Source organism: Thunnus thynnus, chromosome 1 (genome assembly GCF_963924715.1).
Source record: "Thunnus thynnus chromosome 1, fThuThy2.1, whole genome shotgun sequence".
Taxonomy (NCBI): Eukaryota; Metazoa; Chordata; class Actinopteri; order Scombriformes; family Scombridae; genus Thunnus; species Thunnus thynnus.
The window spans coordinates 38,308,770-38,323,231 of record NC_089517.1 but is presented as its reverse complement, the minus strand read 5'-3'; the positions used below and the strand labels follow the sequence as shown (position 1 = coordinate 38,323,231).

Below are 14,462 nucleotides of genomic sequence, written 5' to 3'. Positions count from 1 at the left end.
ATAGGGCTCAGCAAAAAAATGCAGCGGCTGTACAGCGAGAAGTTGAACTGGACTCAACTTTTGCCGAAACGCAACCTGATGTTACGCTACAGTGGCCAATCACGTGCAACCGCACATTCCTGGCGGATTACTTTATAACGTGATGCTGTACTTGACTGTTTACCTCATGATCATCACAATGAAAGATAAAACAGCTGCCAAGGTGAAAACTTTCCAGAGTTGTAAAATCCTGTCTGTGAACCGCTGCAGTGTTTTGGCTTCTGATTGGTCCTTAAATGCATTAATCTGTAACTCCAACTTGATTTCCTGGATCATATTTCATTGTCTCACCAGTACCTCAAACAACTCACCCACACCACCTAAGCCCCCTGCATCGTACTGCCGGATTGCTTGATTTGTTTCATGAACGAACTTACACACTACTGTATGTGATTGGTTGACAGGTGATGTCTGTGTCAGTCAATGTGAAATAAAACAGCTAGATAGGGTATCAAGTGGATCGTATCTGGCACCAAACACCATCTGCTTGTTGATATTGTGATATATCTTTTTTTTTATAGCTCATCAAGCAAATCTTCTTCATCTGATGGAATATTTCTACATATAGGAGCAACTTCACCAGGAAGTCCAGCAATGGCCATGGAATCAGCTTTCTTTATTTACTGCAGTTGGTGACTATTTAATGTACATTTAAATGATATCAAACAAACTGGGGTCTGAGGAGCATTTTTGGTTTGATGAATAATTCTAACAGATGACTGAGATACATAAGTTAATCAGTCCTGCAAACTGTATGTTTCTAGTAGTGGAGAGTTGAACAAACCATTATCTCCGTTACTGGACCGTTTTGATTTGTTAGTTAGCCAATTGGATCCTTATTAACTCGACCACCATCTGAAGATGCTTTTAAATACCGTGAGCAGTTCTTACTGACTCAAGAGTCATCTGGATTTCCTCTAACTTCTCTCAAACTGAGGAGTTATTAGCGCTAAAATACTTAACACTGAATTGCTCCCAAACCAAAAGCTTAGGAGTCCTAAAGTTAGGGCCAGTTAGGAGCTCCTTTTTAGCCTGAGGATGTTTTGTGAATATAGCCCCATACCAACAAGATCATAAAGGCGCTGCAGATATGTGTGTTGAAACTTGTGACAGACTCACCTGAAGCCCCATCCATCTATGGCGCTGGCAAAAACCACATTTCCTTGGTCAGGAGAGAAGTAGAGGTGGGAGTCGTCAGCCTCCTCCAGCCCAGCGCTCCAGTCATAAACCTGATCTCCGCTCGACGTCTCGCTCCCTTTCTCTTTCTCTTTCTCCTCCTCCTTCTCTTTCTCTGCTCGCTCCTCCAGCACTTTGGATGTGAACAAGGTTCCTGTCACTGCGTTCACCTGCAAGAAATGACGGTTACACTGCTCTAAACCCACTATTTTTGTTAAGTTACTATGAGCCTTTATACCCCTGATGCTAATGACTAAATGTTTTAATGATTCAAGGCACCCGAATACAACAAATATAATTTCACTGCAGGTTTCTTTGTAGACCACCGCTGCAGCTGAGTATTACTGTGTCAGATGAGAGCTGGACCCTCACCTGTTCCAGGATCTTCTGCAGGTGTGTGTAAGCTTCCTGAGAGGTGAGCTTCAACTCAACGATGAGTCGGTCTATCTTGTTGATGACCAGAACAGGCCTGATGTTCTCCAGCCACGCCTGACGCAGCACAACCTGAGTCTGCACACGATACACATACAAAAAAACGGAATCACTATTCACATCTCTACACAGCAACATGTACATTTGCATTTTCATCAACTAGGGCATCAATATGATACAGTTAGGAAACTTTGGATAAAAACAGAGGTTTTACATGACTGATTACTAAAAATGTGATTCCTCATTTCAGTATAGTGATATTTAAGTTGTAGAAAAAAGAATTTGACAGGGAAGAATTATTAAATCTTCCCCCTTAATACACTGAAAACAGAATAAATTTTGGATCTGAATATCGTACAGCATCTATGCAGTCAAACAGATTATTAACAGACATTGGAAAATCCTAGAATCTGACCCAAGTTTGAATCATTTGTCATCCTCTAGACCTCGTTTTTGCTTCAAGAGAGGCAGAAATGTCAGAGATACTGTTGTCAGTTCTATGTATACAGAACCTACACAAACTAATTGGCTTTCAAGTGTTTGGAAATGACAGATGTGTAAAATGTGCACACTGTTCAAACACACTTGATATCAAGACATTTAATCACCCTCATACAGGAAAGACATATGATATAAAAGAATGCATTACTTGTCTCTCTACACATGTCATTTACATCTTGAAATATCCATGTGGCTTAATGTATGCAGGCCAAACAAAGTGCCATGTCAAACTGAGAGTTGTTGAGCATTACGCTGCCATCAGAAATTGGAAACATGGATTATGCCATTGCTAGACAGTACAAAGAGAAAAACCACGAGTCTGCTACTTCCCTCAAATTTATCGGCATTGAAAGAGTGCGACCCAATCCAAGAGGGGGTCATTTGATTAACCTGCTCTTAAGAAGGGAGGCATTTTGGATTTATGAATTGAATACTACTGAACATTATGGACTTAATGAAACACAGGATTTGAGTTCTTTTCTGTCATATGTAAATATTAACTTGTATCTCTCTACAGGTGATTTGGACTCTTAGGGAGAGATGAACCACTACGTCCCCTGACACTCACCCTTCCCATCTAGTGATGTAGGACCAATAGTCTGTTCTTCTAAGGAAATTTAGTTCATCCTATGCAGTCAGTTGTTTACAGGAGTTTGTTTTTTTAATGACGTTAAAATAAAAATGGTGCAATTCTTTTAACTCTGTAATATTAACCATGCCATGTTTTTGAAAAATGTAATTTTGTGTAATATTATTGTCATGTTCTTTGTAAAATGCTCACCTCTGAGATACGTTGAAAAAAATGAGGACGGTGATAATTAGTCATGTGACTCAGATGTATTTATCACACCTGTGACTACTCATGTAATTTTGCTGAGCGAACCTGAAGAAGCTACATGTGAAACGCGTTGTTGGCTCTTAATAAAATCTCAGTAAAGTCATTTCAGTGAGCAGTGGTTAATCTTCACCTAAGATGTTCCTGCGACCGACCAGCACCTGATTGAAAATACTGGCTGAGCATGGGGAGTTCTGTTTACTATTTCTATAACAATATTGCAATCTTAATGATATTAAAACAAATGTTGATTTTTAATTGCCCCTTTTTCTTTTCCTTTATGGTAGCACTTTATTTTACAGGTCCCTCAGTTTCCTACAGTTTTCTAAAAACAAAGTCAGTTCATCTGAACATGCAAAAATGTGTTTCACCAACGTTGGTTTTTTAAATTATCAGAAATTTACAGGACCTTTAAATAAAATATTACCTCATTTTTATATGTTTTGTTCTGTATGAATTAGTTGTTTTTTATCTTATTATTCTATTATTTTATTTACATTGTGAAGTTATCTCTTTCTTGTATTAATTTTCTGTTCTTGTCCTTTAAGATTATTTCCCGTGTAATGTTTTATAGAGGCGGAATGCCTGTAAAGAAGTTAATGTGCTCTATTTCACTGAAAGTCATTCTCATATAAATAAACCAATCAGCTTAATGGACAATATTTTTGTTGGTATTCAATGATCTTTTACTGTGTGTTCCCTACAAATATAAATGTCATGTGTACAGTTTTGCATTCTCTCTTATTCCCCTCTCCCTCTTCCTCACCTTCTTTTTTTTCCTGTCTCTGTTTTTTATCTGTATTTTGAGGGGATAAATAGGGAGAAAGACATCCCATCTGAATCAAAAATGCATGATTATTGAACAGGAATGTGACCCTCCAATTACACAAGTCCTCCAGTATTTAGTAATAAGAGACTGTGTTGTTATCATGTGACCACAGAAGCATGTTGACACCTGAGCAGGTTTCCTACACTGATGAAGCCCATGAGATGTAGTTAAAAGTTACAAAAAAAAGCAGCAGCAAGTAAATGGACCTTTGAGATTAGATTATTTTCTTATATTGGTCCCAAAGGTGAAGCATTAACTTCCATGATCAAATTATTATTAATATTCACTTAAATTTGTCCAATACATTTTGGTCCCATGAAATCAGGACTCTGTTTATCTGAAGTTCCTGTATTCAAATTAAAGCTGAGAGAGAACAACACAACAAAAGCAAATCCTTGGCCAAATGCTTACAGAGTGCAGCCCCATCTATTTCTCTATTTATTTAGTGTGTTCACTGGAGAGAATGTGGATCCACAGTAAATAAGATGTCTCATCCTTATAGACAAAGAGCTTACAGAAGGAGACAGTGAGCCAACAGTGATATTTACCTGTGGACACACTCCCTCCACAGCGTCAACTATAACAATGGCGCCGTCACACAGCCGCACAGCAGTGGAGACCTCCGAGGAGAAGTCGACGTGACCGGGAGAGTCAATCAGATTTAGTAAGTACTCCTGATCTCCTGAGGAGACAAGAGGCACACAAACACTGTTCAGAGTCTTTTCATCAAAACACCTGCTTTACAGAGGATTCATCAACTTTTCATATCAGTAAAGTCAAATACTGGTTCAGTGGCACTACAGCTCAGATGAAGCCACCATTATTATCATTTTCTTTATTGACGATTATGCATTTTATGTTGAAATGTTTCTACTGTTAACTTACAAAATATACAAAAAAAATGACAAATGGCGTGGATTGACCCTCATTTTCAGTCGCTTGACAAAAGCATCTGCCAAATGAATATAAATGTAAATAATTAGCGAGCTGTGCTAATTCATGAGAGACAATACAATGTAATGCAATACAGCTCTTGCTGCAATGCAATCTAGCGATGCACTGCATTGGCCAATCAAATATGCGCAGACACACATTCCAGGTAGATTATTTTGTAATGCGAATGATGTCATTCTTGTTCTTGACTGGAAATATATTATACCTTGTTCATATTACTGTGGTACCATTATGGCTATTGCCTTCTGCACCAATAAGTACTGAATACAGCAGGCTCTGCTTCTCTGTCTTCTATTGTGGAGGATTTATATTTTTGAAAAAACTGCCATTTAAAAAGTACACACACCAACTCAGAAAGAAATATTACATCCGCTGCATGATAAAAAAAAAAGATTTCTAATCTCTTTTCCAAGTTGCAACTCAGTTTGCTATCCAGGTAGCCACCAGCTACCATCTTAAATAGAGGCAAATAGAGTAGTAATTTGGGAAACTGGTTGAAATTGTTTTGATTGCACAGCAGACAGAATATTATTTTATCTAGATGGTTCAAAAAGTCTTTGAGGATTCTGGAAACAGAACAGCAGTAAATGTTTTTATATCAGAGTATTCAGCTTTCAGAAAGATGGATGCATACAGTAGCTCTGCAACTCCAATGTAACACTAATACATGAGAGGCACAAACTGGGGCTGGAGCATCATAAGATGATGATAGGAGTGATAGCATCTAACAACATGAAAATATTCCAGTGTGGCCTTCCCTTGAGGTTAAACCAAAGCGCTCTTACCATTGCTGTAGTGCAGAGAGATAGCACTGGACTTCATGGTGATTCCTCTCACCTGTTCATCCTCCCTGCTGTCCAGATACCTCAGCTGGCAGATGAAAGCATCACACATGAGCACAAATAACAAACTACACTGTGACATGATCAAATCAGTAAGACTGTCAAAATGATCTATGTAGCAAATTAAAGTCATTTACCTTCCCAGCAAGCCGACTTGATATGATACCATTACTTGCAACTAAGCAGTCAGCCAGAGTAGTTTTACCTGAAAAGACCCAGGTGGTTCTGGATTACATCATATTACAGCATACAGTTTTACTCAAAGATTTTCACTGATATCAAAACCATTTAATTTACTAACAAGTATTAACCTGAATAATCTTCAAATGTAAAGACTTGTTACTTTTCTCTGTTTCATATCATTTTAAATTGAATATATTTGGACACTTGGTCGAACAAAAAAAGCAGGCTGAAGACATTACCTTGGGCTCTGGGAATTTGTGATGTCTATTTTTTTAATATCTTTAATGTTTTATATATTAAAGGATGAATCTAGTCATATAATTGAGATGAATTCATAATGAAATTCATCAAAGTTAAGCCACAGTTTGCCCCAAATAAGCTCTACAGATAAATAATTAACATGACAAGCAATATTCTCAACAGGAGATATCACACAGTCCCAATGTCTAAATAAATAGACAGTTCTAGTTCCCTCTCAAACTAGGAGGAATTCCCCACAGTGATTAATACTATGTGGATTTTTTTTCCTAAATGATGAGATTTTGTTCCACCAAAATATAGAAAAATACATCGGACTCAATATGACAAAATGAGTTGAAAGTGTTGATTTTGAATACTTTATATGAGATACTGACAATGTTATTAATTGTATCCATATTAACCAACAATATATAAAATAGTTTCTCTAAATTCAAATTAATTTCAAATTCATCTAAGGAAATATCTCCTTTTATGTCATACAGTGTGTGTCAATCAATAGCTATAATGTTACATTTCCATAGATTTACAGCTGTTACAGTTAATTAACACTCAGTGGTTGCAGCTGCATGACTTGGGAACTCACAATTCAAGCTATTAAAACTGACATTGTATGTAAATCCAGTATATGTTGAATGACGTGTGCTGAACTGTACTCTATAATAACGATTCATGATGCGGTGTGACTCATATTCTACGTGCTCAATACTAGCAAATTGACTGAATTTGAAATGAAGTTCGGCTTGATTTTTCTAGCCTGACAACTCACCATGGTCAACGTGTGCTAGAATGCACAAGTTTCTGATGTTGGCAGGGTTCTTCTGCAGTGCAATGATCTTATCCAGGCTGGTGTGTCCCATGGCGAACACCTACAACAATAAAGTCAGCCGGTAGTTAGCGTAACCTGCAACATCGCTGATAAAAGCTGATACAGTAACGTTACAGTACAACACGTGAGTCTGCAGTAACGTTACATGAAGTTATGTTGCAGTACACTTTGTTTTCCTTCTGGCTACAGCTAACATTAGCAGTGTTGTGCTAGTTGGACAATACCGTATGAACAGTGAATGGTTTCAAAACGTGGACTCTGTGAACTAACTTTACGTACAATGAACACAAATGGTGAACGTAGACAGGAGACGAGGCACTGACACTAACTTGTCAGTGAACTGTCAGCTGATACCTGCTAACACTGTGGCTAGCCTGGCTAATCCTAAATTTCTCACAGAAAGAAGAATAAGACTCGACCTAGTTTCTAAACTCTGCAGACAACACCACTATCACGTACTACAATGATGTGTTGAGCTAAATACAACCGTATTATGAGAATAAGCACATATTTTAAAGACATGTGGACATTCTCAACTCACGTTGTTTTCCCGGAAGTTGTCAAGCTACGTTAACGACGCCCATTTGATAACATTGGTGCTGCATTCAGGGGCAATATGAACAATGCATTACGCACACATCCAGTTTTACATTTAGAATACAATAGGATACTGATGATTAATTTAGGAAAACGCCGCTTACCTCAGCATTTAGGCTATAAATGCTGCTAGAATGTAACAATAATTCAGCATGCAGTATCAAAATCTACTTGGGAATTTATGACGTGCGTGTGGCATGTATTCACTGCCTAAAACGCTGTATTCACTGACTAACATAGGGCAGTAAATGCAGCATCACGCTGAGGGATGTGACGCTCTGTGGTTGCTGGGTTACTAGAAGAAGAACATATATTTGAAAAGTTGTGGGAATTTCATTCAAATGACCATACAAAAAGCCGGAGACCTCATGATGTTGGTGTTTGATACTTGTTCACATTCAACATAATAAAGGAGGTAAAGATGAAAGATGACCGCCATGTTGCGAATAGAATGCGCTGCTGTTAATGGGGCCACCTTGTTGTGTATTCTCCTGGCACAATCTGAGTAGTCATTATTATCTATTACAATATTTTACAGCATTTAGTAGGTACTGCTTATGACGGTCTTGAGTAACTATCATGGTTTCTGTTTCTCAACGTGACTTGCAGTGAGTGTTACATATTCTCAGCTTGGTCATTCTCAGCCACCTTAGGAGGTGTCTTCCACCTTGGGCCTTCCAGCCCATACTCAGCATAGATGTTCCTGTACACTATGCCAGCCACTTGGTTATGGTGTTCCATGTATGCTGTTCCTGCCTGCATCTTACACCCTGCTATTATGTGTTGAACCGTCTCAGGAGCATCTGTCTTTGCACAGCCTGCACCTGGGGTCCTGTCTGGTGTGAATAAAAAAGAAAGGGGAACCATGCTGTGAATGAACTGGTTATAATCTGTATGCTAAGATCCAGGGGGAAAAAAGGAAAATGACTTCCCAATCAGGTCAGTGAAAATACTAAGAAAAGAGGAAGGAGCCAAATGCCAAAAGTGAGAGAATTAAATATGCATAATATGTGCACAAATACAGGCATTAAATGGTGCCTCTGCACTCAGTACTGTACTGTCAAGCTTGAAACACGTTGCAATCCAGAGTAGCTGCTGATCCAAGCCTTTTCGGTGTCTGTATTTATGCACATATTGAGCATATTAAATTTTCACTTTTCTGTATTTCACGGTTCGCCTTATTTTTCCTCAACTGTTTTTCAGTGAGTTCACTGGTCCTCTTGTAATTTAAATCCTGCTCAGAGCGACATTCTTGAATTTTAAAGTCAATTGATCGAGTCGAGTTTTTTCTGCTTGTCCCTCAACTAATAAAAATATTTTTGTTAATCTGATAGATGGAAACATGCTAACACCAACATATAGGCCTATTTGGGAATATGATGACAGAAAAACAAACACCAGGAGAGCAAGACCCCATAAAGGCAAATGGGCAGTCGTAATGTCAGGTTCTACTATTCTCTTTTCAGACACATTTTTAGCTGATATTTCTTTACATTTTGGCAAATTGATTCCATTAAAGGTATGCCAAATTAGATATTAGCAGTTCCTCTTTACAATGTACCCATTGATGTACAAGCAACTACTGGATTACTTTGATACTGAAGAAAAGTATTTATTTTTCTACTATTCTCTGGCAAGTTCTCAAGTGTCTTTTTTTCTGATTTCTAAGTGGATTTATGGAGCTTTATTGGTGATGGATATCAGAGATAATGATATTCTCTGGAAGTGCAAGTCATACTGAAAGATTCAATATGTGTTTCATGTCTGTTTGTAAAGAAGGGGGACAATTTCTGACTCAATTCACCTCACACAGTATTTTTCCTGACCTTCAACTCTTCCATGCTGGGGAGGCTTTTGGCTTTGTCCAGCTGAATCACCATGTCTATTACAGACCACCATATCCTGATTTACAACCTGTCTAAAAACAATAATCAGGTTCCAATATGAACATTGATACAGCTTTTGCTTGATGTAATCATTCCTCCTATTTATACTGACCATTAACAGATCCCCTTCCAGTACGCTTTCAGTGTAAATGATGGGGAACAAAATCCACAGTCCTGTTTTTGTACAAAAATACTGACCTATTCAAATGTTTATCTGAACCTTATATTTGAGGTTCCAGCCAGCCACATCACTCCAATCAAGCAGACATCTTCTTTTTGATAAAAGATTCCGTCTTTGTGTTTCCCTGTTGAGCTGCAGTGGAAGGATAGTAACAAAAAGAAGGAATTTTATTTTAATTGAATTTTTAAAAGGCTGTAACTTTGGAAGTTATCCACTTGATTTTACTAATTTGGATGGCTGTAGCCTAATATTAGCTTTAGATAAACGTTTTAAAATATTTTTGCACACAAAGATAACTGTGGATTTGGTTCTGCATCATTTACATTGAGAGCACATTTGGAAGGGATCTTTTAATGATAACAGAAAGAAACACCTGTCTTAATGTTCTCACGGGGACCTGACTATTGTTTTGAGACAGACTTCAAAAATTGTGAACCTATCCTTTAAACCCTATGCTGAATGGGGCTTTAGCTTCATTTTAAGCAATAACAAGTCAACAGAGGTTGGGAGCCACTGCTATGTGGAGTCCTGAAAGCACACATTAATACTGTTTTTAAAATTTGCTTCTGTTAATTCATGTTTTCATACAAGGCCTTGGTCATGTCTGTTGATATTGTGCTTTAGTTGTTCATATTCCCAAACCAAGTTCCAATTAATCAAATTACCATAAACCATGTACACTGGATTTTGTTATAGTGCAACAGTTTCACCTACAACTCTGTTCCACAATTTTGGAAATTGTGAACGAAGGTGACAAAGCATATGGTGACACGTGTGCCCAGCTCATGTCATATGGTGACACGTGTGCCCAGCTCATGCAGGTCTGTGTGATAGAACAAGTCTAAGCCAAACATGACAGTAGCACAATAGCTACTATATGACTGTGCAAAGTCTGGTGTCTTCTAGATCCTGTTCAGCTTTCCTACTTTTTAACACTTTTTACCTACTTTCCTTTAGGGACCGTACAAAAATTACTGGGATGGGGAGGGAGTCTGAATATTATATTCCATTTTATAAAAAGGCAAGACCCTCTCCAGCCTTATATTTTTGTTGAACCCTCCCCTTGACATTGAAAAGAAATGCAATACCCTCTCCCCAAGATCTCAAAACAATATATTTATGGCAAACATAACAAATAGATGAAAATACAACCACTCTCTCAAACAGCTCCAGCTCTGTGGTTGATAAAGGGCTTGAACACCACAATATTTTCAGCCCACCCTGAATTACAACCATTAGCTTAAAAGTAAATATGAATTATATCTGATGATGTTGTAGACTGATATGTACAAGATCAAATGTCTGACTTCATAATCAAAGTAAGCCCTGTTGACCGGTATACACCTGTGACAACTGACTGGTAAGCTCTTTTACGGACAGCCGAGTTGGCTGTTACGCATAATGACATAAACAGTTGTTACCACTGTAGCAGAGTTAGATATCTGAATATGAATATGAAAAATATCTGAGTGTCCTAAACCAATTACACAATGCCTGAATTGCATAACCAGGCAAGTTGGAGAAAATTAAACAGGGTGCAGTTATCTTAAGAGGCAATATGCATGTGATCTTTCCCCCTTTTGTCATAACACACGGTCTATCAGTGTCTCTTAGTCCAATTAATAGTCACATGCAAATTCAAATCAGCACAAGTTGGCCACAATCAGTCTCATATTAGTACAGAGATAAAGATAAAAAAGAAAAATGGCCAAAGGAATCTACCACAGATCTTCCCAAAATAACATTTAAAAGAAAAATCTTGTTATCCATCAAGACTGCATCCCCTTCCAGTATGGCGGGAATCCTGCTGATCAGCGTGACTGATGGGTGGTCAGACATGTTTGGATCACACCACACGAAGAAAGAACTTAAGACTAAATGTGTTGACAGAGAAGGACGATGAAAACGTCTGAGATGAGGTGATCAACATCATGAGCAGGATTGTCTGCCCTGTCCACAGAGGAGTTGGAGAATGTGGTGGATATAGTGCATGGGCTTGGATAAAAAGGGCAGCTCATCTGATCGAACTAGACAGGTCATCATTCTGTTCACTAGAAGGCCTTATGTGGGAACTGTCAAAACATGCCAAAATCTGAAGAGGAACAAATAATCAGGTTCAAGGAGGATTTCTGCAAAGGAGAAAAAACCATGCTCACCTCTGGCCAAAAGTGGCAGAGGCTGTCAACAAGGGTGGAAAAGCCTACCTGAGGGAGAACTATGCTGTCATTGATGGCAGGAGGATCTTGACATCAGATGATGTCAAGAGAAATAACTTTATTTATATAGCATCTTCAATGCAAAGATGCAGCCCTTTACAAAACAAGATCAAAAAAAGTTTTTCAAAGAATTTCAGCATTGTTCTATTCAAAAATCTTTTGTCATGTGGTGTATGGTTATTATTGTCAGTGGTCCTAACAAAAACTGACATAAGATGATACAGTATCTGCATGCTCGTCCAGATCAATTGTTGTCTCTTTGTCCCAGTCATTGCAGTCCAGCCAGGGCTGTAGATTTTCAGTGCCCTCCCTTGTCCATCTTTTCACAGTTCTTACCACAGGCTTTGCACATTTAAGCCTCTGCCTGTAGGTCGGGATTAGGTGAATTAAACAGTGATCAGAGAAACCCTGCACAGGCAGCAGAGCGATATGAGTTCTTAATAGTTGTGTAGCAGTGGTCGAGTGTTCTCTGGTGGGACAGGTAATATGCTGTATGGATTCGGGGAGCTCATGGCTGAGGTTGGCCTTGTTAAAGTCTCCTAAAATAATAACCATGCAGTCTAGAGAGTTTTTTTTCTATTGCAGTAATTTCTCAGGCGAGTGGTGTTTGTGCTGCATGCATGCACACGTGTGCTGGGATATACACTCCCATGAGAATGAATTCCCCCAGGGAGTGAACCAATTTACAGTTTATGAAAATTGAATCCAATTCAGGAGATCAGTATTTTAACAGTACCTTGACATCGTTGCACCATCCATTGTTGATGTAAAAACATACCTCTTTTGGTTTCCTGGTTGTCAATGAATTGCAGATTGCTCTGTGGAACTGCAATCCATCCAGCTGCAGTGCACTGACTCATGCCACACAGCCGGGTCTCTGTGAAACAAACAGCAGCAGAGAGAGAAAAATCCTTTCTGGATTTGCAGAGAATTCTTAGCTTGTCAACTTTGTTGTTGAGGGAATGCAGATTTGCAAAGAATATGCTCAGGAGAGCATGCATAATCCCCGTTGCCAAAGGTGCACAAGCGCTCCAGTGTGCTTTCCCTGGGTCTTCATGTGTTTTGGCTGGCATTTTTGTTGCCAGTGACAAAAAAGTTCAAGTACTCCAGGGAAAAAGAATTCAGTTGATGTATGGAGGAGAAGAAAGACCAATGTTAGAATTAAGCAAAAATGGAGGAAACATGGGAGCAAATTACCATGGCTGCCAACCACGGCGCCATCTTGATCTTGAAGGCCTATGTAAATAGGTGTGTGTGGGAACAAGGAGGTGATTAGTGCACCAGCTTCTGGCTCCGGCAGGTGATTGGTTACTTTGAGAGGAAGCCAGCTATATAAAGAGCCAAGAAAGTGCCACCACTGCGCAACCTCAACTCCGTATAGACAGGGGTAAATGTCTTTACCCAAATTTTCCTAAATGATCAGCTCCTCTGTTTTGTTGACGATGAGAGGTAGGTTGTTCTTTGTGCACCATCCTGTAAGATTATTAATTTCCTCCTGATATGAGGTCTCATCATCATCATTGTTTGTAATCTGACCAATGATGGTGGTGTCATCTGCAAACTTCACGTTTGCAGATGCATGGATTGCATGGCGTTATCTCCATGTTGGGGGGTGCAGTCATGGGTGTACAGGGTGAACAAGAGGGGACAGAGCACACAGCCCTGGGGGGCTCCAGTGTTCAGCAGTAGAGTGGAGGAGGCATGACCACCAATCCAAACAGTCTGGGGTCTGTTTATGAGGAAGTCCGATATCCACTTGCTGAGTGTGGTGCTCAAACCCAGAGTGCTGAGCTTGCCCAACCAGTTTCATGAGGTTGATTGTGTTGAATGCTGAGCTGAAATCAACAAACAGCATGTTGATGTAGGTGTTGTTATTTTCAAGATGTTTGAGGGCTGAGTGGAGGGCAGTAGTAATGACTGGCTGTGTTGGCTTGGAATGCAAAGGTTACTCAAACAGGAGGAAATATTTGGTGTTTCCTTGAGTATTTCTGGGAGCAGGACAATGTGTATGGGATTGAGTCAAAATAAACAACAGTAGAAATATGACTAATAATAATAGTGGTAGCAGTGGGCTTCAAGATGGACCAAGGGGACAGCAGGCAGTCAGCACCCACAAGCAGCGGGCAGTCCGCAACCACCTACTGTACAAAAAGTACAGTAATTGAATCAATATAACATTTACTCATGCTCTGTACCTTTTGAGTTTGATGGTAATTTGAGGAACTTGTACTTTACTTAAGTATTTACATTTTGTAACTACAATTCAGAGGGAAATATTATACTTCACTACATTTATCTGACAGTTTTGGTTACTTTTCAGTTAAAAATCTGACATGAAGTAAGATAAGCTTCTAAATTACGCCGCATTATTGAAGATTAAACCAGTGGTACCCAAACTTCACATAAAATCAGTGCTCTTGTCATGTTTCAGATGTCTGTGAGTTGTTAGCCTATTTAAACTTTATTTCAAACAAATAAACCCAAATAGATAAAACAATATCAATATTTTACAAAAACACAAAAAGATGAGAGAAAGATTCTAGCTAATTAGTCCAAATGCATGTATCAGAGCTTTGTTTTTCTTCTTTCCTTCACAAATGATCTCACACTCCCTCAGATTTATCTTGTGACTCTTATAAAGTCCTGAGGATCAAATAATAACAATAAAATTCTGCTTATGCACTGATTCATAATTATTAATAAT

At 38.8% G+C, this 14,462-nt stretch overlaps 1 protein-coding gene across 2 annotated transcripts in view; it reads right to left on the bottom strand.

Moving 5' to 3' along the window:
- The window catches only part of efl1 (elongation factor like GTPase 1), a 124,935-nt gene extending 117,455 nt beyond the window's left edge, over positions 1-7,480 (bottom strand). The window contains exons 1-7 of one of the 2 annotated variants that reach the window (XM_067597565.1): positions 7,420-7,480; positions 6,819-6,918; positions 5,746-5,813; positions 5,552-5,636; positions 4,361-4,494; positions 1,588-1,725; positions 1,159-1,385 (exon numbers count right to left, since the gene is read on the bottom strand). In XM_067597565.1, coding sequence (XP_067453666.1) covers positions 1,159-1,385; positions 1,588-1,725; positions 4,361-4,494; positions 5,552-5,636; positions 5,746-5,813; positions 6,819-6,909 — 743 coding nt within the window. In that variant the 5' untranslated portion in view covers positions 6,910-6,918; positions 7,420-7,480. Of the gene's footprint in view, positions 1-1,158; positions 1,386-1,587; positions 1,726-4,360; positions 4,495-5,551; positions 5,637-5,745; positions 5,814-6,818; positions 6,919-7,157; positions 7,397-7,419 lie in introns of those variants that run through there. The other variant, XM_067597575.1, reaches the window with a different exon arrangement.
- Between the last annotated feature and the right edge of the window lie 6,982 nt (positions 7,481-14,462).